Source organism: Myxocyprinus asiaticus, chromosome 28 (genome assembly GCF_019703515.2).
Source record: "Myxocyprinus asiaticus isolate MX2 ecotype Aquarium Trade chromosome 28, UBuf_Myxa_2, whole genome shotgun sequence".
Taxonomy (NCBI): domain Eukaryota; kingdom Metazoa; phylum Chordata; class Actinopteri; order Cypriniformes; family Catostomidae; genus Myxocyprinus; species Myxocyprinus asiaticus.
In genome coordinates this window covers 36,700,629-36,727,954 of record NC_059371.1, presented here as the reverse complement: position 1 = coordinate 36,727,954, position 27,326 = coordinate 36,700,629, and the positions used below count along the sequence as shown (strand labels likewise).

Below are 27,326 nucleotides of genomic sequence, written 5' to 3'. Positions count from 1 at the left end.
TGGTCTCTTAAAATCACGTAACTATACCATAAAAAATTCAAAATGATTTCTATGTGACTCGTTGTATACATCATGGCAGTTTCCTGGTGAAATGAATCCTAAAGGCGCTATAATAACAATGACTTTTATTCCCTTTCACACAAATCACAAATTAAATGGCAGATTATCAGTTCATAAAGATTTATTTTTGGGCCTTTTCCTCACACAACGCTATATTATGACATCTAAATCTTTTACTATAGTGTGTGACTTGTAAGACGATACATTTTAATGTTTGCATTACCTAACCAACTATTTGCAAGCTTGTAAATAAGTGTTTTTCATCTCAAATTTGCTTTTTATGACAATATGGGCTAGGTTTATGTTTTAGGATAGAGAGGTAGGTTTTGTTTATTTTGTTAATTTAAAACTTGATAGAGCATTAAAGGAGCAATATGTAACATTGACATCAAGCGTTTAAAAAGGGGTACTGCAGTCCAAATTCAAAATATTGGAGAGAGTTGTCTCCCCCGCCCCCTCCTCCCCAGACTCCAAGCTCACGCGGGTTGCCAGGTTGAGGACACGCAACAGGAACGAACAAACTGACAATGGCAAGCAACGAGCCTTATACTGTAAGTTGATCTGCTAATGTATACGTTTGCAATATTTTTATTGTTTGCAAATTATAAACCAGCTCATGTGGATTTTTTTTTATAACTCAGTCAATGTTAGCTAGATGTATTGCTGGCTTCCATGGCAGCAGTGCGCTGTGTTTGCCTGCTAACTTGTTTCAAATCTGGCAACCCCGGGTGTCGAAATACTATTGAGAAATGGGAAGTGGGCAGGATCACACAGGCCAAAACACAAACAGAAATTCCGGCACAGAACGGACATTTCAAGAATATACTGGCTGTAGCATTGTTTTCAGAGAAGCCAGTATTTCAACTTAGCATGTTTCCTAAATCTCTGATAACATATTATGATGATTTTATGCTTTAGAACAGTAAATATATTACATATTGCACCTTTAAAGGTGCACTCAGTAATTTTTCCCCATTAAATAAAGTTTTATTCCTAAATAATTGAATTGTAATTTTGAAACAAATGTATAAAATCATGATCGCTCACAAGGGAAGAGAACTCAAGTCATATCAGTAACCTTATAAAAGCTGTTCTATTCTACATGGGGGCTGCTATTTTAGAATCACATGACCAGCTGAATACAACTCGCTTAATCTCAGTAACCATCTTGTTATTGGACACTTTCACTCTTGGATTAAATTAATCGTGGCTGATTGTGAATAGTGAATTTCAACAATAGCATCTGAAACTGAAACTATTAATTTTGAATGATTCTGCATCCACACCACTAGGTGTCACTGTAAATCCAAGATGACATGAGCAAAAAGTTAATGAGTGCACATTTAAATGAAAAACCTCATCTGTTTGGGGGAAAATATAATTAGCTTTTAGCACCACACAGTGGACATTTCACATCGGAACTGCCGCAATACATTATCCTTTTGCAAAACTTCCACCACAGTCATGTAATTTTCATGAGATCAGGCTGCACAACATTACTCAAACTTGCAGAAAGAGACAAAGATAGAATATTACCTGAAAAAGTTGCCAGATTCCATAACAACAGAAGATAGATGGATAGGAATGTGAAAAGACGGAGGTGTTAAATGATGGTTAGACAGATGGACAAACAGAAAGAGAGAGAGGATGTGTGAAGCAGATGGACAAAGAGTGTGAGAGACAAACAGATGAGAAGATAAGGACAACACAGATGGACATGCAGACTGCCATTGTGCGTGCATGTGTGGGTGCGTGTTTTTGGGTCAGGTTGTGTCTAATTGTGGGGACCAAATGTCACAAGGTATAATTTTGTGATAATATAGTGCATCATAGTATAACCTGAAATCGCCCACATTGGAAATGGCGGAATAAACATACAAAATGATGTCTTACTGAAAATATTAAAATGCAGAAAGGTTTCTGTGAGGGTTAAAGGATAAAAAAATAACATAAGCTCAGTATTAAAAGGAAATAGAAATATACCTACCATGATAGAAAAACAAACAAGTTTCATGTCCAGTCTGATATCATGAAAATTAAGCGACAGTGGCGACATTTTTGCAAAATTATATTGTGATAGGCCTATTTATATAGTGCGGTTCCTTACACGTATCGCTGCAGTTCATAGATGCTTCAAGTTAAATGTTCTCCCAAACAGATGAGGTTTTTAAGGTTAATGCCCAATCAAATTTTAAATCAACGAAACCTTACCTACCTCTCTACCTTAAAACTTAAACCTAAACCTAACCGATAGTGTTATAAAAAGCAAATGTGAGATGAAAAACACAATTTCTGAAGCAACCACATCATTTTGTGGTGTTTCTATGACACTTTCGGCTCACATGTTGACTCACATGCTCTTTAGGATTCCAAGGCCCTTTGCATTGCAAGTGCAACACTCTATCAGTTGAGCTACAGCACAATTTGGCCACACTTGTAAATGTAGTTTTTTATGTAATGCAAATGTTAAAATGGATCACCTTACATGTCATGTGCTATAATAAAAGTGTTTTGATGTTATAAGATAGCATTTTGTAAGGAACAGATGAAAAGTAAATGTTTATGAACTGATCATCTGTTGTTTTACTTGTGATTTGTATCTAAGAGAATAAAAGTCATTGTTGTTGTAGCGCCTCTAGTGGTCATTTCACCGGGAAACTGCCACGATACAACACGAGTCGTGTAAAAATCTTTTATCACTTCATTACTTACATCTTACTGTCATTTGTGTCAACTCCGTCAGACACACTAAAAACAGACAAACTAAAAACGGACTTAAACAGTGTTTGTTTAAAATATGAAAAAATATCAAACTTACCAGACCACGTGTCCTACTGTTGCATCCACCATGAACTGGAAGTGATAAAGGGATCCTCAGAGTTACCTGACCATGATATTGTCTGATTTATTCAGAATTATGAAAAATTTGATGAAGTTGATGCAAAGCAAGGACACAGATTTGATAAGCAGTTTTATATAGAAAACATAATTTAAAGTTTACTTTATGTAATGTTTGATATCTTACAAATCCCCACCTTTCATTTGATATTAATATTTTTGAATTTGTTGCATTTTTAAACACTTTGTTTGGCAGTTTAACAGTGTGACCACTTGCAAGGACAGTTTAATGTGGTTCATGTGCTTCCAAGTATAGAGCATGCATTTTAAGAAATTCTAATGAAATTACTTAAAAATACAAGTTATGAATGCCCTGAGTATACACATTTCCTTTAGATTGAACTTTTCCAGTATTTTTATTAATATAATTTCTTGATTTTTAACATAAAGATGACTTTTGTAAGACATATTTTATCCCTTATCTCAAGAATCAATGACCTAATAAAATAATTTCAATCAAATTAATAATGTAATTAAATTTAAATATTTCAAATACAGTAAATATATTTTTTTATTTGATAAGGTAGCCGTGAAATTCTGCAACAGAATTGTAATAATGCTTTGTGTCGTGACCCTGATCACCCTGTCAGGGTTTTATTTTGCGATAATTAACAGCTGACTTTACGGTATATGTTTTCCCTTACTTGCAGTAGTGCGTTCTGTTTCACGTACTATACTATACTTTTTTTAAATAGTAGGCAGTATACATTGCATATTGCGCAGTATGCTAGTGTCCCATTCTGAACATAGCCAATGCATGTTTTTTTTTTTTAACAGGTTTATTTGGCACATTTTTTCTCCCTGTTCCTGACAATTCCCTTGTGACCTTATTGGTCGGCTGAGCTAATGAATTTTCTGCCTGGCCAATCATCAGCCCCCCTATCAGTCGAAAAACACCTGGTGCTTCTTATATCAGGCAGACTCGATATCTGGATATGGAGATCTTTTTTAGCCTCGGGTAAAAGGTGGACTTTCTCCACAATCCCTGGATCAGTCTGACTGCCCCAAAGCTCAAACATAGTAATTATGAGTTTGACGGAAAATATTAAAAGGGAAACGTATTTTTAATTATGAATGGTTGCAAAAATGAGGATGAAAATGCAAAAGCTACATGCGCCAAACTTACTAACATACTACTTTCACTATTTATGTAGTATGAAGTAAATATATCAGTTTTGGTTGACTGGACGCCATGACAACCATGTAACATAGCCTACTAGTGTTTAAAATGTTTATTGTTGCATAATGTGTTCTGTTGTACATTTCTTTAAAGGATAGTTGGCAGTAAACATTCTACAGTATACTGCACAGTATTCAGTAATTAGTAAGCTATTCCATTCCAAAAATAGCCGCAGGGGAAATTCCCAGGGAATGCATGTACTGATAATATGAATAGCTTGAAGCATTGTAAGTCGCTTTAGTCTAAATGTTTCTCGTGGACAAATCTTGTGGAATGTTTTTCTCATATGAGTTATTTTATAATCTGATATTAAATGTTGTGTGGTAATGCCTTCGAGAGTCTCAGTTACTCAAAGCAACACAAAGATCTCATTATCTCATAGAGTTTTTTATTCACTTGAAATCAGGTGGTCTCATAAGTCATTATCTTCATGGTATGTTGTTAACACGAAAGAATATTATTCAAGAGAGAATTTTGGTAACACGTCTCATTATATATAATGCATTGTAAAGGTAGGTGAGCCCAGGGACAACTTGTTTTGTCCTTCATATCTTACAGACTACAAGCTGCAAACTTGTGGTATAAGAAACATCATGGTTACTTGTGTAACCTCCGTTCCCTGATGGAGGGAACAAGACGTTGTGTCGATGTAGTGACACTAGGGGTCACTCTTGGGAGCCCGAGACTCCTCTAGTCTTTGATAAAAGGCCAATGAAAATTGGCGAGTGGTATTTGGATGCCACTCCCCCGGACATACGGGTATAAAAGGAGCTGGTATGCAACCACTCATTCAGGTTTTATGCTGAGGAGCCGATATAAGGTCCAGCCATTTCAGCGGGTAGTTCATCATTGTGGCAGGAGGGACACAACGTCTCGTTCCCTCCATCAGTGAATGGAGGTTACACAAGTAACCATGACGTTCCCTGTCTGTCACTCACTCGACATTGTGTCGATGTAGTGACACTAGGGGTCCCTATACGAAATGCCACAATTGGCTGAACTGTGTTACGTGAACTGGCAGTGTGTGGTGGGCAGACTACTGTGTGCCTCATAGCCAGCACACCAGGTCAACACGTAACCTCCCCCAACATAGTTATGAGTGTCGAACGGCCCTTTTTGGGGACAAGTTGACTACCCAAAAGATAGAGTCAGGCTTAACCCAGTCATGGCCTCTTTCCCCCTTCTCTTTTTTCCACTCCCTAAAAAAAGAAGGGGGATTATCCAACTGGGCCGCCAGGTCAAGTCAGGGGGTGTCCCTCCCAAGGGGAAGACACAGCGGAGACCACACCTTGCCCAAAGAGAGGGGGGGATATTTAAGTGGAAGGATATGTCACATGGTCTTTCCAACCATGTGGAGAGTCTTCAAGGTAGATCCTGCCCAATGGGGGAGGAGTTACTACAAACATGGAGACTAGGGCAGAGGGGCTCTGCCCAAGGAAGATGCAGTTTGCCAACAGGGAAACGAATTAGCAGAAGATATATATCGCATGGGGTTAGCCTTACAGGGAACCGCCACATGCGGAGCACCTACCCCAGAACATGACTCATAGTTAGCGCGTGTACTGGGCCGTCAGCGAATCTCTCCGAAAACTCGACTGCCACAGGGCTCGGAGGAAGTCAACCAGGGAACAAACTTGTGAACACTACTGGGAATTAATGGCGCATGTCTTCAGCACAAAAGGAGGTGGAAGGCGCTATGTGCAAGCAATACACCCGGCCGGCTATCCCGGGCTTATCTGCTTGTATTGTGTGCCACTGTCTGGGATGAAACCGGTTCCACCCGGAGGTTGTTGAACCTTGCAAAGGTGTTGGGTGTTGCCCGCTTGCAGGTTCACCACCTGGTCCCTAAAAGGGGTGGTGGGAACCTTGGGCACATAGCCCGGTCGGGATCTCAGGATCACATGAGAGTAACCCGGACCGAACTCCAGGCACGTTTCGCTGACAGAGAACGTCTGCTTCCTGCGGTGGGCTCCACGATGGGGCGGAGCTGGTGCAGTCACCGCAGGGGGACACCCTTGGCGACGAGCAGATGGGGTGCGGGATCTTGAGCCATGCTGGGGCAGGATGTGCCGGATTGCCTCCGTCTGCTGCTTCACCACCGAGAACTGCTGGGCAAAGTCCTTGATGGTGTCGCCGAATAGGCCCGCCTGGGAAATGGGGGCAGCAAGGAACCGTGTCTTGTCAGCCTCGCCCATCTCTACCAGGTTGAGCCAAAGGTGGTGCTCCTGGACCACTAGTGTGGCCATCGTCTGCCCGAGAGACCGCGCCGTGACCTTCGTCGCTTGGAGAGCGAGGTCGGCCGCTGAGCGCAGTTCCTGCATCAAATCTGGTGCAGAACTACCCTTGTGCAGTTCTTTCAACGCCTTGGCTTGGTGGACCTGCAGGAGAGCCATGGCATGCAGGGAAGAGGTGGCTTGTCCAGCAGCGCTGTAGGCTTTAGCCGTCAGGGACGACGTGAGCCTACAGGGCTTGGACGGGAGCTTAGGGTGTCCGCGCCAGGTGGCGGCGCTCTGCGGGCATAGGTGCACCGCGTGCGCCTTATCCACTGGGGGAATCGCCGTATAGCCCCTGGCCGCCCCGCCATCGAGGGTAGTGAGAGCAGGGGAACTGCGGAATCGGGGCCGGGCAGTAAAAGGTGCCTCTCACGACTTCGTCAGCTCCTCGTGCACTTCCGGGAAGAATGGCACTGGAGCGGGGCGTGGCGTTCTTACGAAAGCAAACAGCGACCGCAACGTTGCCATGGTCATGTTCTCGCAGTGAGAACATGAACCATCCACAAACGCTGCCTCCGTGTGGGTCGCGCCCAGACAGCGATTATAACCATCCGAACTTGAGAGATAATGACCGCAACCAGGAATAACACACAATCGGAAAGGCATCTTTAGAAAGACGCGTCTTTAAAAAGACGTTCCGTGTGTGCTGCTCTTTTAGAGAAATATATACTCTTTTAGAGGAGGAAAAGCTCTTTCAGAAAATATACTCTCTTGTTTTTCTGCCGAAGCACCCAGGGGCGTTCTCTGCAGTGCACCAGTGCAGAGGAGGGAGAAGCCGCTGAAATGCGCCGTCAGATCCAGCAGAGGTGAATGAACAGTAGTATTCAGCCCAATTAGCATGACCGTTCGGCTCCGAAGAGAAAATCTGAATGAGTGGTTGCATACCAGCTCCTTTTATACCCGTATGTCCGGGGGAGTGGCATGCAAATACCACTCGCCAATTTTCACTGGCCTTTTATCAAAGACCAGAGGTGTCTCGGGCTCCCAAGAGTGACCTGTAGTGTCACTACATCGACACAACGTCGAGTGAGTGACAGATAGGGAACATAGAGTATGCGTACCACACAAGAAGTCAGAATATTACAATTGCCCCTGTTATCACATAAAACCTCACTTCAATATCATTGCTTAAATACTTAATATGTCTGAATATATTTCATCTTTACATGATACAAATTATTGTAACTCTCAGGAATATAGTGTTTAAACAAGAGATTATACAAATTTGTAAAGGGTGAAATCCTTTTAATAAAATATATTTTTCAGACAGTCTTCCACCAGATATTCTAATAAAAAAAAAAAAAGGTCAATACATATTTACAATTTATATATATATATATATATATATATATATATATATATATATATATATATATATATATATATATAATTTTTTCAGTCATGCTATTTTTATTGCCTAACTACTGACACAAATGTTTTGTCTTTTAACTACATTCCATTTTATTATGTTCTGTTCTCTTCACTAGATTCTATTCTATTCTATTGACGAGATTCTGTTATATTAACTTGATTATGTTATGTTCTAGTTTTTATCAAATTTAGTCTGTTCTTGTTTTCCGTTTCTGTCTTTTATTCCAACCACACATTTTTTATTGATTAACTACTGTTACAGTTGCCCCTGAACTCACAACCAAGACATAATCTTGAATAGTGGCTACCAGAGACAGTTAGTGTTGGTGTCATTCATTTTAACTTAATAACAATCAAGAGATAAAATGGATAAAAGTTTTAAATTCAAAGGCATCAACAAGTGATATAGCAGGAAAAAAAAAAAAAGATAATGTACATCCAAAGAGAAAAAAGTGCTTAAAAATATATTGTAAACCTCAAAATCTTTTGTTGTTCTTGAACTTTTCAACAATTTAAGTTAATGAATCACACTTCTTTAGGCAGAGTAAGAGTCTTCACTCAAGCTTGTTTGTGATTGGAGAAATTTAATATGTTACAATGAAGTTATTATTCTTATAAATTCATTCTTAATTCCCTATTCGTTACCTATTCTTAATGGAATATACTGCATTTATAATAGAATCTTTATGCCTTATAATACAATAGGAATGCCTCATAATACGGCTAATAATCAGTTGTATGTTCTCGTAAGAATTTGTAATCTGTTAAATAACATAAAGGCTAATACTTACCTAAACATTATTACACCTTTTAAAGAATGTAACGTATGAAAGGAACATTCCAGGTTCAATTCAAGTTAAGCTCAATCAACAGCAATTGTGGCATAATGTTGATTACCACAGAAAATATTTGTTTTAATCCTTTGTTTTATTAAAATAAATGTAGTTACAGTAAGGCATTAACAATGAAAGTAAATGGGGCCAGTCCATAAACATTACAATACAGAGTGTTTCAAAATGATAGCCTCAAGATGTTAACATTATACATGTTAACATTATTATTGTGTGATGAAATCTGCTTACATGGATTACAGGCATTGTGTCGCCATGGCAACAAAGTTGCAATATTGGATATAACTTTACGCTGATATCACACACATTATCACACACATCATCAAATCATGTCATGTAGCGTTTATGGATTGGCCCCATTCACTTGCATTGTAAGAGCCTTGTTTGTTTTTTGTTGTTGATTTTGCAGTTGTTTTATTTTCAAGTAAACAAGGGACGACATGAAAATATTTTTGTGGTAATCACCATTTTGCCACAAATTCTGTCGATTGAGTATAACTTGCATTGAACTTGAAAATACCAAATTTCTTATATCATGAGTTAACATGGGTTTTAATGCATTCTACTCTTTTAAAAGTGTATCCATGAAAAGATTGTATTGTAATGAATCACAGCTGTGGTTACAATCATTGATGCAAAATAACATATTACAAAGTGCATTATAAGTAAGGGATAATGTTCAGTCAGCCGACTGACAGGGTTTGCGTTGGAGTTTATTTTGCGATAACAACTTGCTGACATGGCTACTAACCAAATAAATAAATACATGGACATAAAATATTGATTTGCATTGAAATTATGTAATTATGTGAGAAGAAATAAATCGCTGAACAGCTGAAATCCACCTCCGGTTTGTGTCAGAGTTCTGATGGTGTATATTCTGTGTAAATGACCTTTTGTCTGCTCATTGTCCAGCCTGTTACAAGACTACTTGCCAAATAAACAAACAAATGGACATGAAACATTGATTTGCGTTGAAATTATGTAATTATGTGAGAAAAAATAAATAATGTCTAAATTCTACCTTTGGTTTGCATTGGAGTTCTGTTGGTGTTGGTCTGACTTCTCATTATACATCTTATTAAAATACTAGTTGCCAAATAAATGAATAAAAGCACGTGAAACATTGATTTGATTTGAAATAATTTTAATACCTTACTTGTAGAGAACGCACAGTGATCCAAGAAGTAGTGAAGATGTCTTGCAAAACCCAGATGAGCAGTCTGATGTGTGGATGTGCGGTTGTTACTCAGAAGTATCAGACCGCTAGATGGCGCCATTTTGACCAATCTGAATCGATTATTCCAGACAGCTGTGTAATAAAGCTTTATATTGCCTGCTTTCTATACCCAGGTTAAGCTTCAAAGAAAGTGTTGTTTGTTTAGGCTGTGTAAAAAGACTTCTCTTTAGTCATACACTGGAGTTGCAAGCAACGTCTTTGGAAAACATATAGAACATTTAAAGATTTTGATAATGATAGTTCAAACTTAGAATTTCAAATGTTCCCTCTTATTTGTTTCTTTTTCTACTTTTATACATTTCATGCAGCTCCATTCAAGTGTGGACAAGGGTGACGGCCGAACCAAATACATTTTAAAAGGCGAAGGGGCGGGCTCTGTGTTTGTCATCGACAGCAGAACGGGGAATATTCATGTCACCAAGCCACTTGACCGGGAGGAGAAGGACCAGTATCGTCTTATCGCCACGGCAACAGACAGACAGACGGGCCGAGCCCTGGAGCCTTCCTCCCAGTTCATCATCCGTGTGCAAGACATCAACGACAACCCACCTGTGTTCCAGAGTGGCCCGTACAGCACCACCGTGCCTGAAATGGCCAACATCGGTACAGCGCTCACATATACTAATGCAAATGCCCTCTGCCTGGCAGAGTTGTGTTTGGGTGAATAGATGGATGGTCACATGCTCAATGAACCTTGACTTTGTCAAAAATATATCATATTCTTTCTTCCACTCTCTCCCACTCTCCTGCTGTACCTCTCTCACTGTTACACATTCTTCTACCTTTCACTCTGTTTCCCATACTCTTTCTCTGTTTTCCCCAGGCACATCGGTTATTCAAGTGACAGCCACAGATGCTGATGACCCAACCTATGGGAACAGTGCCAAAATTGTATATTCAGTGATTCAAGGCCAGCAGTACTTCACAGTAGACCCACAGTCAGGTGTGTGGTCTTTTCCATTCTATTAAATGGCTACATTCTATTCTGTTTTATCGACTAGTTTACATTCTATATGTACATATATAGGTTCTGTTCCATTCTGTTGACTGGATACTATCCTTTATGTTCAATTGACCTGTTTCTATTCTATTTAGTTTTATTCCATTCTATTGACTAGATTTTATTATATTGCATTCCATTCCATTCTGATGACCATATTAAATTCTATAATGTTCTGTTCCACTCTGTTGATCAGTTTAAATTCTATTATTTTCTGTTCCACTCTGTTGGCCAGAGTCTGTTCTATTCTATTCTATTCTATCATGTTAAATTTTTCTGACGCCATTCTATTCTTCTTATGTTTTATTCCCTTCTGTTGACCAGATTCTATTCTATGATGTTCTGCTCTGTTCTGTTGACCAGATTCCATTCTATTATGTTCTATCCCATTCTGGTGTTTTGTTCTGTTCTGTTTCCTTATTGTGTTCTATCGTGTTCTATTCTGTTCTTTTGACCAGATTCTATTCTGTTATATTTTATACCATTCTGTTGATCAGATTATATTCTGTTATGTTCTTCTCTATCCTGTTGACCACATTCTATGGTTATGCTTTATTCTGTTCTGTTGAAAATATTCTATTCTATTCTATTCTATTCTATTCTATTCTATTCTATTCTATTCTGTTGAACAGATTATATTCTATTATGTTTTATTCTTTCTGTTGACCAGATTCTATTCTATTATGTTCCATTCTGTTCTGTTTTACCAGATTCTATCCTATTATTTTCAGTTCTATTGGCCAGATTCTATTCTATTATGTTCTATTTCATTCTGGTGACCAGATTTTATTTTATTAGATTCTATTATATTCTGTTGACTAGATTATATTCTATTATGTTTTGTTCTTACCATGTTCTATTAAATTATGTTCTATCTGTGCTGTTGACCAGATTCTATTATTTTATGTTCTGTTCTGTAGACCTGATTCTATTCAGTTATGTTCTGTTCGATTCTGTTGACCAGATTCTATTCTATTATGTTTTGTTCTGTTCTGTTTACCAGATTCTATTCTATTATGTCCTATGCCGTTCTGTTGACCGGATTCTATTTTACGATGTTCTATTCCATTCTGTTGACCCTATTCTATTATGTCCTTTTACATTCTTTTGACCCGATTCTATTCAATTATGTCTTATTCCATACAGGTGACCAGATTCTATTGTGTTATGTTCTATTTCATTCTGTTGAACAGATTCTATTCAATTATGTTTTGTTCTGTTTTGTTTTACCAGATTATATTCATTATGTTTTATTGGTCATATTCTATTCAATTATGTTCTGTTCCATTATTTTGACAAGATTCTATTATTTTAAGTTTTATTTAATTCTGCTGACCAAATTCTATTCTATTGTGTTCTTTAGACCAGATTCTGTTCTATTATGTTGTACTCCATTGTGTCAACTGGATTCTATTCTATTATGTTCTATTCTGTCTGTATACCAGATTCTATTATAAAATGTTGTACATTGTTGTCAACCTGATTCTATTCTATTCTAGTCTATTCTATTCTATTGACCAGATTCTATTATTTGATGTTCTGTTGATCAGATACTATTCTATTGTGTTCTGCTTTGTTGTGTCAGGATTCTATTCTATTCCATTCTGTTGACCAGATCATATTATTTTACCATATATTCTATTCCATTCTGTTGCCCAGATTCTATTACTGGGTATATTATATAGATTAGGTTGGATTATTAGACTATTCTTTTTTTATTAACTAGATTCTATTATTCTCTGTTTTATTAACCAGATTGTATTCTAATTTAGTCTAGTCTTGTTTGTTTTAGTCTAATGGCTAGATTTGTTATATATCAGTTCAATATGATTTTATACATTTCTCTATCCCTAACCACCCACATTTCTATTCAGTTCCATGTGAATAAAATTTAGGAGATGCTAGCAATGTCATGGTTTTAGGATTTTCTTTGCGATTCCTTTTTATTTAGTTCAGTTTAACCTCATGGCCTTATTGGTATGACATTTGTCCAGTATTATGTTCTTGTCTCTCTTTCTACAGGCATAGTGCACACAGCAGTACCTGATATGGACAGAGAGACTCAAGCGCAGTATCTGGTAGTGCTGCAGGCCAGAGACATGGGCGGCCATCAAGGGGGTCTGACAGGAACCACTACTGTCACCGTACATCTCAGTGATGTCAATGACAACCCACCTCGCTTCTCTCAAAGTGAGGGCCTGCATTATTAATTTCTCATGACATCCTGCATTGTTCCAAAAGACACTATAAACCAACAAGTGTTGTTGTGTGTTGTGAAGAAGGCCAGTTGAACATTTACACATTTCTGTGTTTGGAATGCGAAAGTAAACTGCAGTGGGGTAAGCTTTTATAGAGGTACATGGGAGACCATATCAAATATTATTTTAGCATTCACATTTGCTCCAACAGAAAAAAAAAAGAAAAAGAAAAAGAAAAAAAAACATTATTACGTTTACACGACTTTCCAAGAATAGAGAGAGATAGATTACAACAGTCAGAAGAGAGAGTTTCATCAGATATATTTTAAACCCAATCACAGCAGTGGTGGCTTGTTTTAATCATTGCCGGGGAAATATAATAATATATACAACAGTATAATCATGTTATAAAATTATATTAAATCAAAAAATTATATACATAAAAAAGTTTGCTGCTATATTAAAATGGAATTGCATCATCACATTCTGTGGAAAGGTCCATTACTCAAACTTATGTCTCGTTAACGTACGGTGCATATTCTGTCTTGTTTTGTTCTGTTCTGTTGTTCTGGTCCGTTCTTGTCTGATTTGGTCTGGTCTGGTCTAGTCTGATAAAATCTGTTCTGTTCTAATCTATTGAATGCTATCGTATTCTAGTCTAGTCTTATCTAGTCTATCTAGTCTGGTCTAGTCTCTAGCAGGGCTCCACAATAAGGGGCCAGTGTGAGAGAGATTCGGTACAGTTGCTAGGACTGTCACTTGCCCAATTGGGCCATTAGTGCAAGCAAACAACAGGTAAGAGAGCACAAAAATTACACGGAGCGAACCAAGTCTTCCAGCCGCGCACTCAGAGATGAGCGAGCATGATTATACAGTATTTTAATTTACTGGACGCACTGAGGCATGGTTGCGTGAGTGCACAAGAGCGTGCAGACACCAAGCATGCACTCCTAGAATTGTCCTCGCTCTTTCCGTGACAGTGTGAAGAAAATTGCAGGAAAAAGCCCACTTGAATTTCGGAGCAGAATTGCACGTCTTAAGCAACATTTTAATTATACCCATTCCTCACACATATCGTGTTCGCAGTGCACGAAATTCCCAAATGTTTTCGTTTTAACATGTTGGTGAAAATTAGTAATCCACACTGGAACACAAGAAATCAACAGTTTTTTCTGTTGGACTGTAAATCCATCTCTCCCCGTGCATCTCTCTCTCATCATTTCTGTCAGTGCAGCTAGATGCTGTTTACCATGCATGCGCTCTCGTAAATGGACAGAGTGCTATTATTGTTCCCAAAGTAAAGAAAATCACATTTTCTCTCATTATTTCGCCTTTAGAGATGAAACGCTGAACAAAACATGATAAACATTGTTAAACTCTGGTTATACACATAGCTGGAAATCATGAACTGCTCAGTATCCAAAATGTAAGTATAAAGTAGGTAATGTTTCAAAGCATAAACATTAATTCGAAATGATAATGGAGTTAGATAAAAATAGAAGCAAAATCACGATGGCTATTATTATTATCAAAGCTGTTCAGCTCAAAGATGACATTTAAATCAGTCTACATCATATCATCCTCATAACACACCTGTTACATGTTTTTTTTCTGGACTTTACAAGTATTTTCATTGTGTGCTTTGTGTATTAGTCAGTGTTGTTTTATAGAGGTGGAACCGTCTCTGTACAACCACAACACACAGGCGCCTCTGTAAAGCTGCTTTTCAAATGATGTGAAAGCGCTATACAAATAAAAATGACTTGAAAAACGTGTAAATGGCAGAATGGCTGAGGTTAAGCTGATGTATTTATGAATTTATATCATAAATCATATCTTGTAAATTATAAATGTGATAAACTTTTGGGGAATAATACAGTATATATACAGTTGAAGTCAGAAGTTTACATACACCTTAGCCAAACACATTTAAACTCAGTTTTTCACAATTTCTGACATTTAATCGTAGAAAACATTCCCTGTCTTAGGTCAGTTAGGATCAATACTTTATTTTAAGAAAGTGAAATGTCAGAGTAATAGTAGAGATAATCATTTATGTCAGTTTTTATTTCTTTTATCACATTCCCAGTGGCTCAGATGTTTACATACACTATGTTAGTATTTGGTAGCATTGCCTTTAAATTGTTTAACTTGGGTCAAAAGCCTTCCACAAGTTTCTCACAATAAGTTGCTGGAATTTTGGCCCATTCCTCCAGACAGAACTTGTGTAACTGAGTCATGTATATAGGCCTCCTTGCTCGCACATGCTTTTTCAGTTCTGCTCACAAATTTTCTATTGGATTGAGATCAGGGCTTTGTGATGGCCACTCCAATACCTTGACTTTGTTGTCCTTTAGCCATTTTGCCACAACTTTGGAGGTATGCTTGGGGCCATTGTCCATTTGGAAGACCCATTTGTGACCGAGCTTTAACTTCCTGGCTGATGTCTTGAGATGTTGCTTCAATATATTCACATAATTTTCCTTCCTCATGATGCCATCTATTTTGTGAAGTGCACCAGTCCCTCCTGCAACAAAGCACCCCCACAACATGATGCTGCCACCCCCATGCTTCACGGTTGGGATGGTGTTCTTCGGCTTGCAAGCCTCACCCTTTATCCTCCAAAAATAACGATGGTTATTATGGCCAAACAGTTAAATTTTTGTTTCATCAGACCAGAGGACATATGTCCATAAAGTAAGATCTTTGTCCCCGTGTGCACTTGCAAACTGTAGCCTGGCTTTTTTATGGCAGTTTTGGAGCAGTGGCTTCTTCTTTGCTGAGCAGCCGTTCAGGTTATGTCGATATAGGACTTGTTTTACTGTGGATATAGATACTTGTCTTCCTGTTTCCTCCAGAATTTTCACAAGGTCATTTGCTGTTGTTCTGGGATTGATTTGCACTATTTGCACCAAACTATGTTCATCTCTAGGAGACAGAATGCGTCTCCTTCCTGAGCGGTATGATGGCTGCGTAGTACCATGGTGTTTATACTTGTGTACTATTGTTTGTACAGACGAAGGTGGTACCTTCAGGCATTTGGAAATTGCTCCCAAGGATGAACCAGACTTGTGGAGGTCCACAGTTTTTTTACTCCAATTAGCCTATCAGAAGCTAACTGGCTAATTGCCTAAAGGCCCAGTTGAGATGGATTTGAACCTGGGACCTTTGCTGTGAGGTGACAGTGCTAACCACTGAGCCACCATGCCGCCCTGCTCTAATCTATATATTCTAGTCTAGTCTATCTAGTCTGGTCTTGTCTAATCTGTTTTGTTCTACTAGAGTAGTCTAGTCTTTTTTAGTCTAATCTCTTGTCTGTTCTAGTCTATTCTATTCTAATCTATCTAGTCTGGTCTGGTCTAGTCTATTCTAATATGTCCTGTTCTGATAGTATTCTACTCTAGATAGTCAAGTCTTGTCTAGTCTAGTCTCTCTAGTCTTGTCTGTTGTAATCTGGTCTAGTCTAATCTTCTTTGTTCTATTCTAGTCTAGTCAAATCTGTTATTTTCTGTTCTACTCTAGACTATTCTAGTCTTGTCTAGTCTCTCTTGTCTTGTCTAGTCTGTCATGTTCTATTCTGTTCTAGTCTAGTTAAGTCTGATCTACTTTATTCTGTTCTAGTCTTTCATGTCTGGTCTCGTCTAATGTTCTCTTTTCTATTTTGTTATGTTCTAGTCTTAGTCTGGTCTACATTGTTCTGGTCTAGTCTAGTTTAGTCTTATCTACTCTTTTCTGTTTTAGTGTCTTCTTGTCTAGTTGATCTAGTCTGGTCTAGTCTAATTTGCTCTGTTCTATTCTGTTCTGGTCTAGTCTAATTTAGTCTGATCTGCTCTGTTCTAGTTTATTCTAGTCTGTTTTATCTAGTCTGGTCTAGTCTAATCTGTTCTGTTCTATTCTCTTCTGATCTAGTCTACTTTGTTCTGGTCTAGTCTAGTTTAGTCTGATCTACTCTGTTCTGCTCTAATTTATTCTAGTCTTGTCTCTCTAGTCTGGTCCAGTCTATTCTGCTCTGTTCTATTCTGTTCTGCTCTGTTCTAGTCTAGTCTAATTTAGTCTGGTCTCTGTTCTGGTTATGTTATGTTCTAGTTTATTCCGTTCTAGTCAGGCCTAGTTTAGTCTCTTCTTGTCTCTTTTCTCCATACACTTTGTTTCAGCGTATATTTACTCAGAATTCAATTATCATGTTGTTGAGAAGATCAAAGGCTTGTGGTGTGGCCTCTTCATATGTCTGTCAGTGTACACTGTCCATTAGCTCATCTAATGATACACAGTGCTCTGTTTGCCAACAAGTGCTGTTACCATGTCTGCCGTCTGATTTACCAGCAGGGTGAGAAAAGACGTGGGCGATCCTGTTTGTGTGTGACATGATGTAACCTTTTGAAATTGACTCTTTCTCGTTTGCTCTCTCTCTCTGTCCTATTATACGGATTGCCTTTCTGTCCACTTGTTAGCCAGAGTGAGCTCATTACAAGAGTTTGATTCATGAAACAGATGCGGTCTTGTTGTGGTAATTGACTGACCATTCAGAGAAGTGAGTGGTGGTTTGAAGACAATGGACATGATGTCAAATAATATATTTTGTCTGATTGTTATGTGATGTGATTGGTCGTGCACCGTAGAGAAATGCCGAATAAAATTACGCTGCATAAATTCAATCGCCACTCTGAATTGTTTGAATTTGATTATTTCCCTAGATATTTGTAATAATGTTAGTTGAATATTACATTGTATCATACTGGCTGTGCTTCAGTAATAGAGTCACTTTAGTTAATTACAATCCTGAATCAAATGCACTAATCAGGAGCGCTGAATGCCACCTGTTGTTTGTTTTCATCTTGCACAACCTTAATACAACCTTTTTTAATGAAATTTGCTGTTCTGCTCCAAGTTATCATTATAAATCTGGTTTGCATTGAGTTTTTCATTTTGCAAACACTAACACAGATGTAATTACAATGCTCACCAAAAATAAACAATCCTCTATAGCTATCCACTACAGTGAGAGATACTATAGAGATCATTTACAATGATCCACTACATTGATATCCTATAGATATATAAAATATAAAGAAGTTATAGAAGATATATAAAATATAGAACATTAACATGACATTACTAACAATTGAATAATTTTTAACTGTTTAACTAAGCTTAATTGACAGCATTTGTAGTATAATGTAAATTATCACAAAAATACAGTACAGGTTAATACAGGTTACTGTAAGGCACTTTCAGTGGAAGTGAATGGGGTCAGTCTATGGAGTTTGTGCCATATTTCACCCCACAAGATGATATTCTGAGTGCACAAAAAGTTATTTTGCAATCGCTTGAACTCAGTTTTGTAAAGAAATGTGTCTTCTTACAAAGATTAATTAATTTTGAGCAAAAAAAATTAAAATTTGTGCTAAAGTTTGAATGTGTGCTGATGTCAACATTTGCACAGAATCCTGTTTTTTTTTTTGTGTGTGTGCAATATCTCACTCGTTCTCTCCTCATACCCACTCTGCATGTGCTCAGAACTTTAGACTGCTTGCTTGCTTTTCCACCAGTATTCCAACTATTGTATGTCAGGATTGGCAAATAGGAGCTGCTTACAAGTGCTCTGTGATTGGACCATCTCAGTGTAAATGTAGCAGAAGAGCCAACAGGCATAATGCTCCAAGTTCAGTACACTTAATGTACTGTAATGTAAATTTTTGAAATTATAGTAGCCTGGGATTATGCAATACCAAGGAATTCTTTCAGTTTGTACTTTTTGCAGTCTCAAACTATTGAGGTTCAATATACTGTAATGTATATTTCATTTACACCAAACTATGACAGGAGACATAATTAGCCACATTTCCTTTTCTACCATTTCTTCTCATTAATCAATTTTCCCATAAGGGTTGTGGTAGAATGTAAAAACTTTATATATATATATATATATATATATATATATATATATATATATATATATATATATATATATATATATATATATATATAGAGATTCTTCACAGCTTTTAAAATGCAAAAATATATAACTTTTCTAATTTAATATCAAGAATAGAATGAAATAGAATGGAATATTTTAATTTAGGCAATATTTATAATATTCATAATATTTATATTACTCAAAGCTGTTTTCACACCTGACATATAGGCCATGATAAAATGGATGCGGCCACACCAATGAAGGAGGACAAAATAACAAGTTTATTAAAGAAAATAACATTTCATGTAAAAGAAGAAGAAGGTTCAGTGGTTGCGGATTCACAAGACGTTAACACAATACTGCAGAGTAATCCTTAACATGATTTTAGTGTGATAAAATCAAGGCCACTGGCGTTACGATGTTAACAGATTGTGTCTTGACTACAAAGTTGTAGTACTGGAAATAATTTTAAGGTAAGTAAGCAAATTTATGACATTTAACTCATGTTAACACGGATAACATTTACGTCTTGTAGCTATACTTTTGATATATTGTGAATTTTAATGTTTGTGGACTGGCCCCATTCACTTCCATTGTAAGTGCCACACTGTAACCTCAATTTTTTGCTTTTTTAAAAAAAAAGAAAAGTAGGGACAAGTCAAAATTATTATTATTATTTTTAAAATTATTTATTTATTTTGTGGTAATCAACATTATGCCACAAATGCTGTCGATAGAGATTAACTTGGATCGAAAATTCCTTTAAAGGCGCAATCGCTTTTAATCTTGCATGGCAAAATTCCACAGGCAAAGAAGGCGTGAGTGGATATAAGCGTGTGTGAAACCAGCAAAAAACTAACTGCTAAGCAGCATCTTTTTAATGCTGCACTTTATACTCTGGGAGAGTGAAGTTAAAAAGAAACTTGCTGCTAAAATGATGTCCCTTGTGAATATTCAGTGTAGCTTGGAACAAAGCACCACCCACACAGATGTCACTGCCAAACCAAGCAACTTCCAATTGGTCAACGAGGTGAAACTTCAACTCCACACCAAATCTGCGTGGGAAAATTCTTTGCCACAGCAAGTCAATCGTACGAAATGCACGACTGCGTGTATTCCCATTGCGCGGAATTTCGCCATGCGGAGGTAAATGTGACCATGCCTTTAGCATTATTTAACGTAGTTAAGTTAATGTTCTAAAATGTTTCTAAAGTGCTACCAAGAAAATCGACTTTTTTCGCCTGGATAAAAATTGTATGTGCAATTTAATTTACAGCATTTGTGCATTTGGTTCCAATTTAAGGAAAGAAAACGTCCTGGTTACTTGCGTAACCTCCGTTCCCTGATGGAGGGAACGAGACATTGTGTCGATGTAGTGACACTAGGGGTCACTATTGGGAGCCCGAGACACCTCTGGTCTTTGATAAAAGGAAAAGGAAAATTGCAGAGTGGTATTAGTTATGGCATCAGTGAGTCAGTGGGCAATCCTCTGCTTGGAGACAGCGCTTCCTTTCCGGATTTGTGCCACAGCTGGGCGCTCAGGGGCGGGGAGACCGCCACTGGAGCGCCAAACCTGCCAAAATGGAGTGGTGGACGGTGGTCGTGATGACGGCAGTGCACACTGGGTATGTGACCCAGGGAACAAGGAAACCACTTTTGCTGAACTCTTGGGTACCGTAGCCGCTTGGCATGCGGCACAATTAAATGCAAATGTAACAAAAGATTCTCCTCCCGGCCCTCCACTGGGGGATGGAGTGGTCTGCTTACCAGCTCCAGAGCAGCGGGTTTCGTCGTCCCTGGGTCGCCTGTCTCAGGGGCGCTTCGAAGCCTTTCACGGGTTTTTGGCGGCCGCGAGACGGGTGGCATCTGCTTCCTGCGGTGGGCTCCACGCCAGGGCCGGGCCGAAGGGGCGGGCTGCGGCGGAGCCGGTGCAGTCACCGCAGGGGGAAGTCCTTGGCGACAAGCAGACAGGGTGCGGGATCTTGAGATCCGCACCGGGGCAGGATGTGCTGGATAAACTCCGTCTGCTGCTTCACCACTGAGAACTGCTGGGCAAAGTCCTCGACGGTGTCGCCGGACTGGCCAACCTGGGAAATGGGGGCAGCAAGGAACTGTGCCTTGTCAGCCTCTCCCATCTCAACCAGGTTGAGCCAAAGGTGGCACTCCTGGACCACCAAGACATCGCCCGAGAGACCGCGCCGTGACCTTCGTCGCCTGGAGAGCGAGATCGGTCGCCGAGCACAGCTCCTGCATCAATCCCGGGACGGAACTACTCTCATGCAGTTCCTTTAGCGCCTTGGCTTGGTGGACTTGCAGGAGAGCCATGGCGTGCAGGGTGGAGGCAGCTTGCCAGCGGCACCGTAGGCTTTGGCCATAAACCTACAGGCCTTGGATGGGAGCTTTGAGCGCCCGTGCCAGGTGGCGGCGCTCTGTGGGCATAGGTGCACCGCGAGCGCCTTATCCACCAGGGGATTGCCGAATAGCCCTTGGCCGCCCCACCATCGAGGATAGTGAGGACGGGGGAGCTGAAAGATCAGGACTGGGAAGTAAATGGTGCCTCCCACGACCTTGTCAGCTCTTCATGCACTTCCGGGAAGAAAAGAATGGGGGCAGGGTGTGGCTGTGAGCAGCACCACGAGCCCAGGAACCAGTCATCAAGCCGCGAGGGTTCAGGGGAGAGTGGAGGGTTCCACTCTAGCCCGACGCTCGCGGCTGCCCGGAAAAGCATGTCATCATCTCTGCGTCAGCCTGTGACTGGGCAACCGCATCCGAAGGGAGGAGCCCAGCTGAGGCTTCCATGTCCGACTGGATGAGCCCGCTCTCTGATGCTGCGCTCGAGAGCTCATCACCTTCGTGGGCTCTGAATAAGAGGTCAAACTCGCTGTGAGACGAGCCGGTGGACTCATCCGGAAGCCCGATCGGGGCAGACGAGCGTGCTGGGGAATGGGAGGTCCATGGGGGGATACCCGGCGGAGGTGGTCCCATTGGGGTCCCTAAATCGCCCACAGTGCTAGCCGCGCTGGCCTCATACCCGTGGGTAGAAGGTCCGAGGCGGGGAGCCTCTGGGGTGGCTTGCTTTCTTACGAAGGTAAGCCGCGACCGCATCGTTGCCATGGACATGTTCTCGCAATGAGTACATGACCCATCCACGAAGGCTGTCTCCATGTGAGCAGTGCCCAGACACGAAAGACAGTGATCGTGGCCATCAGAGGGCGAGAGATAGCGAGCGCAACCAGGAATAACATACAAACGGAAAGGCATCTTTAAAAAGACGCATCTTTAAAAAGACATTCCGTGTGTGCCGCTCTTTTAGAGAAATATACTCTTTTAGAAAAATATACTCTTTTATTTCTGCCGAAGTGCCCAGGGGCGTTCTCTGCAGTGCACCAGTGCAGAGGGGGGAGAAGCCGCTGAAATGCGCCATCAGATCCAGCAGAGGTGAATGAACAGCCGTGGGAATTCAGCTCAGTGAGCTCCGAAGAGAAAATCTGAATGAGTGGTTGCATACCAGCTCCTTTTATACCCATATGTCCGGGGGAGTGGTATGCAAATACCACTAGCCAATTTTCATTGGCCTTTTATCAAAGACCAGAGGTGTCTCGGGCTCCCAAGTGTGACCCCTAGTGTCACTACATCGACACAACATCGAGTGAGTGACAGATAGGGAAACAAAATAACTTGTAAGTGATGCGTTTGACAATTTATGTGGATATAACACATGGCAGAATAGAGCTACATATAAAATGGTGGTGGATTTCTGCAAAAGCGCTCTTCACTCGTCTCACTCGCACTTCTGTATTCTTCACAACAATTCATAGCTTTCTCCTATTTTCGTCCCATCAGATGTCTCAGTTAAAGCACAGAAACCAAGATCAAAGTGAACACTGTTACAAAATTGCAAATATGTATTCGGTGTCTCGGGAAATGCAAACACTGAACTCAACACAAATCGGTAATATTGAAATAATATAACTTATACTTTAAGGATTTAATATTACATATGTCACAAATCTTGTTTTTGCAACTGACCTGAAGAACGGTCTGATGGGCTGTGTATTAACTTTATACAATTTTACATAACGTTCATATTAACACCTGATCACTACTTTTATTCTGATCACTTTTAGAAAGTTTTAAAACAGAATGGAATATATATGCATGTGAGCCATGGCACTAGTTGTGTCCCAAATGACGCACTATACACATTGCACTTACAATATACAGTATGCACTCAGCCATGTAATGTTTGAGTTTTCAAAGTGTAGTATCATCACAAATGGAGCACTTAATGTTTTTTTTTTTTTTTTTTTTTTTTTTTTTACCAGACGAAAGCATTTGCCGTTTAACAGCTAATGGAAGTGATGTTTCAAACGCATGTGATGTGTTGCCGCTAGCTTTAGCACGTTAGCCAACCTCAGTTCAACACTTGTATCTCAAACAACGTACATATTAACACAATGCGGGTGATTGTAAAGATTGAAGTGTCCAACATTTCACACTCTGTTTGGACGGTTGAATAATTGTATCATCCGTGTACTCATAGTACACTTCTTTTTGTTGTATTTTCAGTGCTAACATACTACTCGCACTACTTATACTACAAAAAGATGTAGAATAGTGCAGAAGTGTGCGGTTTGTGGGGCACCTACTGTCTAGTGCCACTGTCCTATAAAGAAAAAAAGCCTATAAATAAAAGATTAGATAAATGCATTAACTATGTTAAAAATTAAACATATTTAATATTTTTTTTATGGGAACACTATTAGTTATTAGGTTAGTTTTTACAGCCCTAATATAAAATTATGACTATTAAATAAATAAAGCCACATGCTAATACTTTTTAATTCTATATGAACAGAAATGGTGACAAAAAATACCGCAGTGTTTCCCACACTTTTTGTCTTAGTAAACACACCACCCCATCTGTAAGGTTCAAGCACCCCTTCACTGACACCAAACCTGATATGTTGATCACAAGACAACCGCTGGAGGATCTTGTTAAAAGGCTAAATGAAAAAGAGAGCAGAGAGAGAAACTACACAAATAATGAGAATCTTAAAGATCACTTTTTATTTTCTAATTTCAGTGCCTGCGCACTGTCTGACTGACAGAATCAGCTAAAATTTGATGCCTATACTGTATAGATTTGAAATAGGGCTGTTGATTTAACATGTTAATTCGGTGCAAGAAGGAATATTCCTACCATTAGAACAATTTAAGCTTGAAGTGCCACCTGTTTTCAGCAGGGGGCAGTAAGTGAAACTCCAGTTGTATAGGCAACATGCAGCTGTGCAGAAAAAAATCGAAACCCAGTCTTGCTTTATACTAACGACTGAATGAGAATGAGTTCTTTCGTTCAAACACAGCTGGACAGATCGCAGTTCCGAATGCAGGGATCTCGAGATGGGATTTTCTAAGTTTCAAACGACTTTAACTTGATACAGTGACCTAAAAACACTGTGTTTATGATGCGATATAACCAAAGCGTTCGTCTGACGTATGTGTACATTGATGTGTCCTTAGAAAAGCCCTGATAATAAATCTGTCTCTGACAGATTGACGAATAATATAACTATTTATAATAATTTGATCATTATATATTGAATTATTATTATTATTTGAGGGGCTTTCTCAGCAAATATTTATATATGCAATTAATTGCGATTAATTTGTACAATTAATCGCCATATCATGCAATTAATTCTATTTAAAACTGTAATATATTGACAGCCCTAATTTTAAATTCTGTTTGTTGATTGGTTGGTCTAAAAGTTCTACCTTATCGTAAGAGCCAAGTCTCACAAATCTTACGATTCTGCCATCTCATGCAAATTATGAGTTTTCTTGAGACTTTGTTGGGCGTTCTATGCATGCATGCTTTATGTGTGCATGTGTTCTGAGAGCGCTTGAAGAGTTGCGGTAGTGTGGATACCTGCCTAAACGGCCATAAAAATTCCGCCTTAATGAGGTTTTAATGAAAACACAGTAATTTATGTCTAAAATGAATGTAAACTGCTGGACCAAAAAGTGGATTTGTATCAAAACATGTATCAAAATGTTCACATTATAACTGACATATAAACAAATTAATCTGAATCAAATCGAAATGAAATTAGAAGTGTCTGTATCAGAGAATCTGGACAGTGTTAACCTTAGATCCTGAAATACCTCTTGGGATACTGTCCTTAATTTCCAGGTCGGGGTGATGTGTTATGGACAGTGTTTTCTGGTGTGGATTATGTCCCAGCTATCAGCAGGGGCTGAATCACAGTGTTCTGAAAAGTGTCGCTCCAGCCATGAATCTCTCAAACGAGCCTTGTGTCCACTGACCCTTGATATGTCACTGCGTTCATTCTATCACCATCTCAGTCCCTCAAAGTGCTAAAACCCTCTGCATTGCATGTGTATGTGTGTTTGGAGGTGAGATATCAAAGTATGTTTTGGGGTTGCAATGTCTTTTTTTGGTGGTGGGGGGGGCATCTGTGTGTATGTGTGTATGAAATATTTGATGATGTCTGTGAAGATAAGATGATTGCAACGTGCTGTGGATGTGTTTGTTAGATATCAAAGTTTCAGAGGTTTGTGAGAGTGTGAGTGACTGTGCATTAGATAAGGCTTATGGGTTTCTGTCAGGCCATTTCCGATTTCTTTAATATCTGTGTGTCTGTGCGTATGTGTGCCAGAAGCATAATATACACACATACCTATGCAGGTGTGTGATCCCGTTGTAGCCTACATACTTTTTTTAACTTAAAGACCCTATGAAATTGGTTGACAAGTGTCGTTTTTTTTTCCTCTGTTGATACATTATATTTGATATTTATATATCAATTCTGATCACAGAATTCAATAACATAATCTGAGATTTATATTTATTTAGGGTGACAATCCTTTATGAAAATTAAACCATACAGAATCCATAGTTTAACCATAATATTTGTAGTAAAATCATAGTATCACAGAATTAACCATGGTAACTACAATATTTATACACAGTAGTAAAACCAAGGTTACTATATGGATACTACTGTATTACTGTAGTAAAACCATGGTTAATTGTATAAAGAACATGGTTTCCACTCAAAAGAGAGAGAGAGAAAAAAAAAAGACATGGTTAATACAGTCATGGTTATTACTTTTACTACTTTTGTTTTATATAACTAAATCGAAATATAGTGGTAAACAGCAAGCAATACAACAAATATATACAATAAAGAAGGCTGGGTTGCTCAAGTGAGTAAGTGAATAATTTATGTGAACTAGTTCATTTACACTCACTGAAATGAATCGGAGTTCCGAACACTAAATATAAGGGAACTGTTTAACCATTTCATTTACGTGAACTGTCTGAAAGAACCAATTTATTTAAATTATTTGGTATTCCCAGCGCAACATAAGCTAGAGACGACAGTTTTGGTGGGCGCATTTGATTATTTCCTCAGTCCCTGCAGTTAAACTGAATATGAACAATATGAACATGTCGACAGTTTAACTAACTTTAACATTAACTTGCACAGCAAACTTCTCTTCAAACTGTTGCTCTGTCATAACGGTTTAAGCTAATGACCACTATAGCGCCTCTTATCCGCAACAATGTGAATGCAGTATGTACTTGCACTGCTGTTGTGTTCTGACACATTTCGCAACATTGCATGAAATCGAGCTTGTGTTGCTAGAAGGGTTTGGACTGGCCATCTTGTGTAAAGTATGTTTTTGGCTTTAGTAAACAACTCCTGAAACCTTTAGAGACGTCTAAGTCACCTGTGAGCAAGAGTGGTCCCAAGACTTAGTGCAAGCATAGAACTTAACTCGTAACTCAGTGTTGCTCTGAGTTCAGCAGTTCAGCTCATTTAGGGCAATATAAATCACCATCCTGAATTACTCAGATACGGCAAAGTAACCACAGCTTGTGTAAAACACGGGCAGCTACCTCTCCCTTTCTCTCCTTCTGTTCCCTGAAGAATACTTCCTCGCTGTTTTAAAAGCGTTATGGGCTGCTATAAAAAAATTACATTTCAGTCGAATGATTATATCACACAATATCTATACGATGTTTCCCCTGATAAAAAGACACATGGTTTACAGATGCCAATAAAATGTTTTGCTGGGCTTGTTTGTGATTTCCCACAAGCTTTCCAATGTGAGTTCATCTAAACTTTCCCAAGTTTACAGAAAAAATTAAAATGCTCATGTTTGCTGGGTTTGGTTACAGCGTGTCGTCTGGGTGTTCGATATCTGCCTCACAGGTCTGAAACAAGGAAATGAGGCGCCATTGTTTGTAACAACAAAGATGGATAAAATACTTTTTCTTTTCTTAAAAACTGCCTGAAATCAAAAG

The 27,326-nt window shown here is 39.0% G+C and overlaps 1 protein-coding gene across 2 annotated transcripts in view; it reads left to right on the top strand.

The window, feature by feature from the left end:
* The window catches only part of LOC127418737 (cadherin-11-like), a 115,337-nt gene that overhangs the window by 30,964 nt on the left and 57,047 nt on the right, over nt 1–27,326 (top strand). For both annotated transcript variants that reach the window (XM_051659500.1, XM_051659499.1), the window contains exons 3-5: nt 10,182–10,476; nt 10,697–10,816; nt 12,896–13,063. In XM_051659500.1, coding sequence (XP_051515460.1) covers nt 10,182–10,476; nt 10,697–10,816; nt 12,896–13,063 — 583 coding nt within the window. The remainder of the gene's footprint in view (nt 1–10,181; nt 10,477–10,696; nt 10,817–12,895; nt 13,064–27,326) is intronic.